Source organism: Empidonax traillii, unplaced genomic scaffold (assembly GCF_003031625.1).
Source record: "Empidonax traillii isolate 1590-97213 ecotype Southwest subspecies unplaced genomic scaffold, ASM303162v1 scaffold13:size3042203, whole genome shotgun sequence".
Taxonomy (NCBI): Eukaryota; Metazoa; Chordata; class Aves; order Passeriformes; family Tyrannidae; genus Empidonax; species Empidonax traillii.
Genome location: NW_020955206.1, coordinates 3,024,503 through 3,027,701, shown reverse-complemented (window position 1 = coordinate 3,027,701; position 3,199 = coordinate 3,024,503). Strand labels below are relative to the sequence as shown.

The window sequence follows — 3,199 nt, the reverse complement described above, 5'->3', positions numbered from 1 at the left end:
CCATTAAAGCAGGGAGGGAGGGATATATGATGAGGCCTCTCCTGAGACTTGGGATGAGAGGAGGATTTCAGTAATGAATTAAATGCTGTCAGCAGTTTAAATATATAAATAAATAAAACTGAGTGCAATTACATTGAGGATCTTCTAGAAAAGGCTCAGCCAGCTTCAGCTCCTGCCAAGGGAAGTGGCATTTCAGTGTCCAGGTGGACAGCACTGTCCTTTCCAAGGACATTCCCACTTGCACATTCCCTCTGTGGTCGTGTTCTCCACAGCCCAGCCGGCCTAAGCTGGGCTTTGCCCTTTGTGGCTCTTGGGGACGGGTGCAGGAAAGGTCATGGCCATTACCCCCAGCTGTGATTGCTGTTTATTACCCCAGCACTCCTGGAATTAGCCCTGGTGATCTGGCACGGTGCTGAAAGGCAAACAGACTCCAGCAAGACTTTGGGATCAAGACCAGCCTTTCCTCACCTTCAGCACTCACTGACTGAGCTTTGTCCTTTGGCTGCCTCAGCCATGCCTGGGGAGGGGGAGAGCTCGTGGCTTTAATGGCCTGGGGACCAAACCCTGGCCACTGATGGGATGATAAAGAGCCACATTTTGATATGGGAGTGCAGCTGTGTAATGGGTTACCACAGATCTCTCTGTTTCATCTGATTTATTGTGTCTGCTTCATCTGATTTATTATCTCTGCTAATTATCCCAATAAATCAGTGTTTGAATGAAACCTGCCATTGATACTAAATGGGAAGGATTGGAATGAGTTTTGGAGAACTAACAGGAAAAAATCCAGCCGTATATGTCAGAGAATGAATAAGACTTCTCTTGGCAAAAGGCAAGCAGGATTGGTAGATACAAAAGCAACATGTAACGTGGTGAAAGGATGGATCTCCCTGTGTGTTAGAACTTCACAGCCATCACTTTGCCAAGAACATTTTCACCACCATGGCATCCACAGGTGATACCTGTGGGCAAAGACAAAAGAAGAGACGCTGCTGTGACAGTGCTTCCTTATATTCTATGAAATTTACAGTAATGAAAAAATACATGTAAATCACAGAGAGCAAACGAAGCAGGGGCAGTGCTGAAGTTCTCATGCTGCTGGTTGGGGCAAGGGGGTTGCAGGTGCAAGTTACTGTGCTGAAATCTTGCTGATTTTCAGAAACAGAGGAAAATCCTTCTCAGACTGAATGTGTGCAAGATTTATTCCCCACGTTTCCAGACAAATACTAACCTAACAGCTGGCAGAAAAAAGAAACTGTATCACCTGAGTGCATCCAGCAAGCTACTGGAACAAAAACATACCCTTCTGTGACAGCCTGAGCTGGCCCCTGCAGAGAGCAGGAAACAAGCGAAAATGTGAAGCAGCCTCTGCTCCAACAGCCAGGTTTGCATGCGTGTCGAGCCACTGCTGTTGGCTTTGCTGGCTCACTCCAGCTCTCACGCTCCACCCTTTGAGGTTGTTTCATTTGTTGTTTGTATTTTTTTCCCCAGCTTTTGCAATCAGTCAGAGGCGGGTGATAGCAAGTTCAGGGAAAAGATATTTCCCTGAAGAGCAGCTGGAGAGCAGTCCTAGCCCTGCCTGTGCTAGGTAGAGGACAGTCAGCCACGCCACCTGCTTTAGCCTAGAACCATCCCCCCCCAAACCCTGGAGGTATCCTGGTGCTTGAACTGATTTTGCAGGTAAGCCTTTCTTTTAACTCCCGGATCTTGGTAGCTGAGCGTTGTCTAACCAGGAAGTTAAGTCTGGCTGGAGACAAAACACAGCAGAAATGGCGTAAGGGCAGAGCAGGGAGAGCTCAGCTGCTCGGTGTCGTAGATACACTGCTTTATTTACTCAGTTGTTTGCCTGAAGCAAGTCGGGCGTTTGTGCCATCTGCCTTATTTCAGTTAAAACAGCCTTATAAACACCCGTAAGAGACAGACAGACAGACAGACAAAACCCACACCACTGTTTTCCCTGTAAGTAAAAGTGAATAGAGTTGTAGTTCCGGGGCTTTGGGGAAAATCTTGCGAACAGGCAAAAGCTGAACAAAGAGAGTCCCCTAAATTTGATGCTCTTAACCCCACAGTGGATCACTCAGGCCTGCTTGTAGGATGTTGAAACGTGGGAGTGGCCATGATGCAACAGTTGAGTTCTTCTGTAAGGCTTCTACCTTAAAGGTTAGGACATGTGGGGAGCCAAAGCAAGGCACCCTTTGCTGCTGCCAGGATATTGCGCCAAACGAGAATTTTTCATTTTCATTGCTTTCTTTATGTCCTGAAAGTATCTTTCCAAAATTCCCACACAATTTTGGCTTTGCTATTTTTCATCGGATTGAGAATATCATCCTGTTGGAACTGCTGGAGTTTATCTTACAATTTTACTTTGAGAGTTGTACACGGGAACTTGAGAACATTTTGGGACCTCTTGGGCCAGCAAACTGAACAACATTGCTCCACACTTACAGATGCCTGAATTTTAGCAGTGCCTGGGGGGGAAATAACAAAAGTTCTTGGCTCCATCAAAAGCCCATTCCTTCCATCAAGGGCTGGGAGGGCTTGAGCTGCTTTCCACCCCTATATTTGTGAAACAGCCTCACACTGAGCCCTCTGCCATCCCAGAGCAATGCCTGCTCCCCTACCCATGGGCAGACACCCACTGCTGGGATGACCGCATATAGAAGGAGCACATGCATTCCAAAAAATGATGCCAGAAAATCCAAGACCCCCCTGAAACTTGTAGTTTTGGTCCATACCTTGGATTCCTCCTGCTGCTGGCACGGGGCTGTGATTAGCAGAGCTGGGGAGCTGAGCTGTGCTGGGGGGAGGCAGCTCACAGCAATTGCAGCAAAAAAGCTCCCACAGCCTTTTTTGCCCTAAAGGAACCTTTTGCACTTCAGGTCACATCTGCTACTGCAGGCACAGAGAGCAGGAGCAGGTGAGACCAGCTCGTGCCAGGCTGCCTAAATAATGAAGAAATACCACAGCGGGACAGATTTGTGTCATATTTGGTTGCAGAGGAGGCTCTGGGTTGCTCTGCAAGAGTGGGAGGGTATGTTTTCTGCTTCGATGAGTCAAAGCATGAGCAAAGCAGTTCAGACCTGGAGAGTCTCAGTTCCTATCATTTCTAGCAGGGAAACATCTCTGCTACTGCTTTTGTTCCTTCCTACAGAGATTTGTAGCTTTGCTGGGCAGGAACTCTGCTGAAATGTGCTTAGCA

General features: G+C 47.6%; 2 protein-coding genes across 2 annotated transcripts in view; both read left to right on the top strand.

The window, feature by feature from the left end:
• Window positions 1–1,644: 1,644 nt before the first annotated feature.
• Window positions 1,645–3,199, top strand: part of LOC114060998 (arylamine N-acetyltransferase, pineal gland isozyme NAT-3-like) — a 14,018-nt gene continuing 12,463 nt past the window's right edge. Inside the window, exon 1 of the mRNA XM_027890966.1 lies at window positions 1,645–1,680. The gene's annotated coding sequence lies outside the window, so the exon portion shown is untranslated. The remainder of the gene's footprint in view (window positions 1,681–3,199) is intronic.
• Window positions 1,770–3,199, top strand: part of LOC114061043 (arylamine N-acetyltransferase, pineal gland isozyme NAT-3-like) — a 3,518-nt gene continuing 2,088 nt past the window's right edge. The window contains exon 1 of the mRNA XM_027891056.1: window positions 1,770–1,774. Within this exon, the coding sequence (XP_027746857.1) occupies window positions 1,770–1,774 (5 nt within the window). The remainder of the gene's footprint in view (window positions 1,775–3,199) is intronic.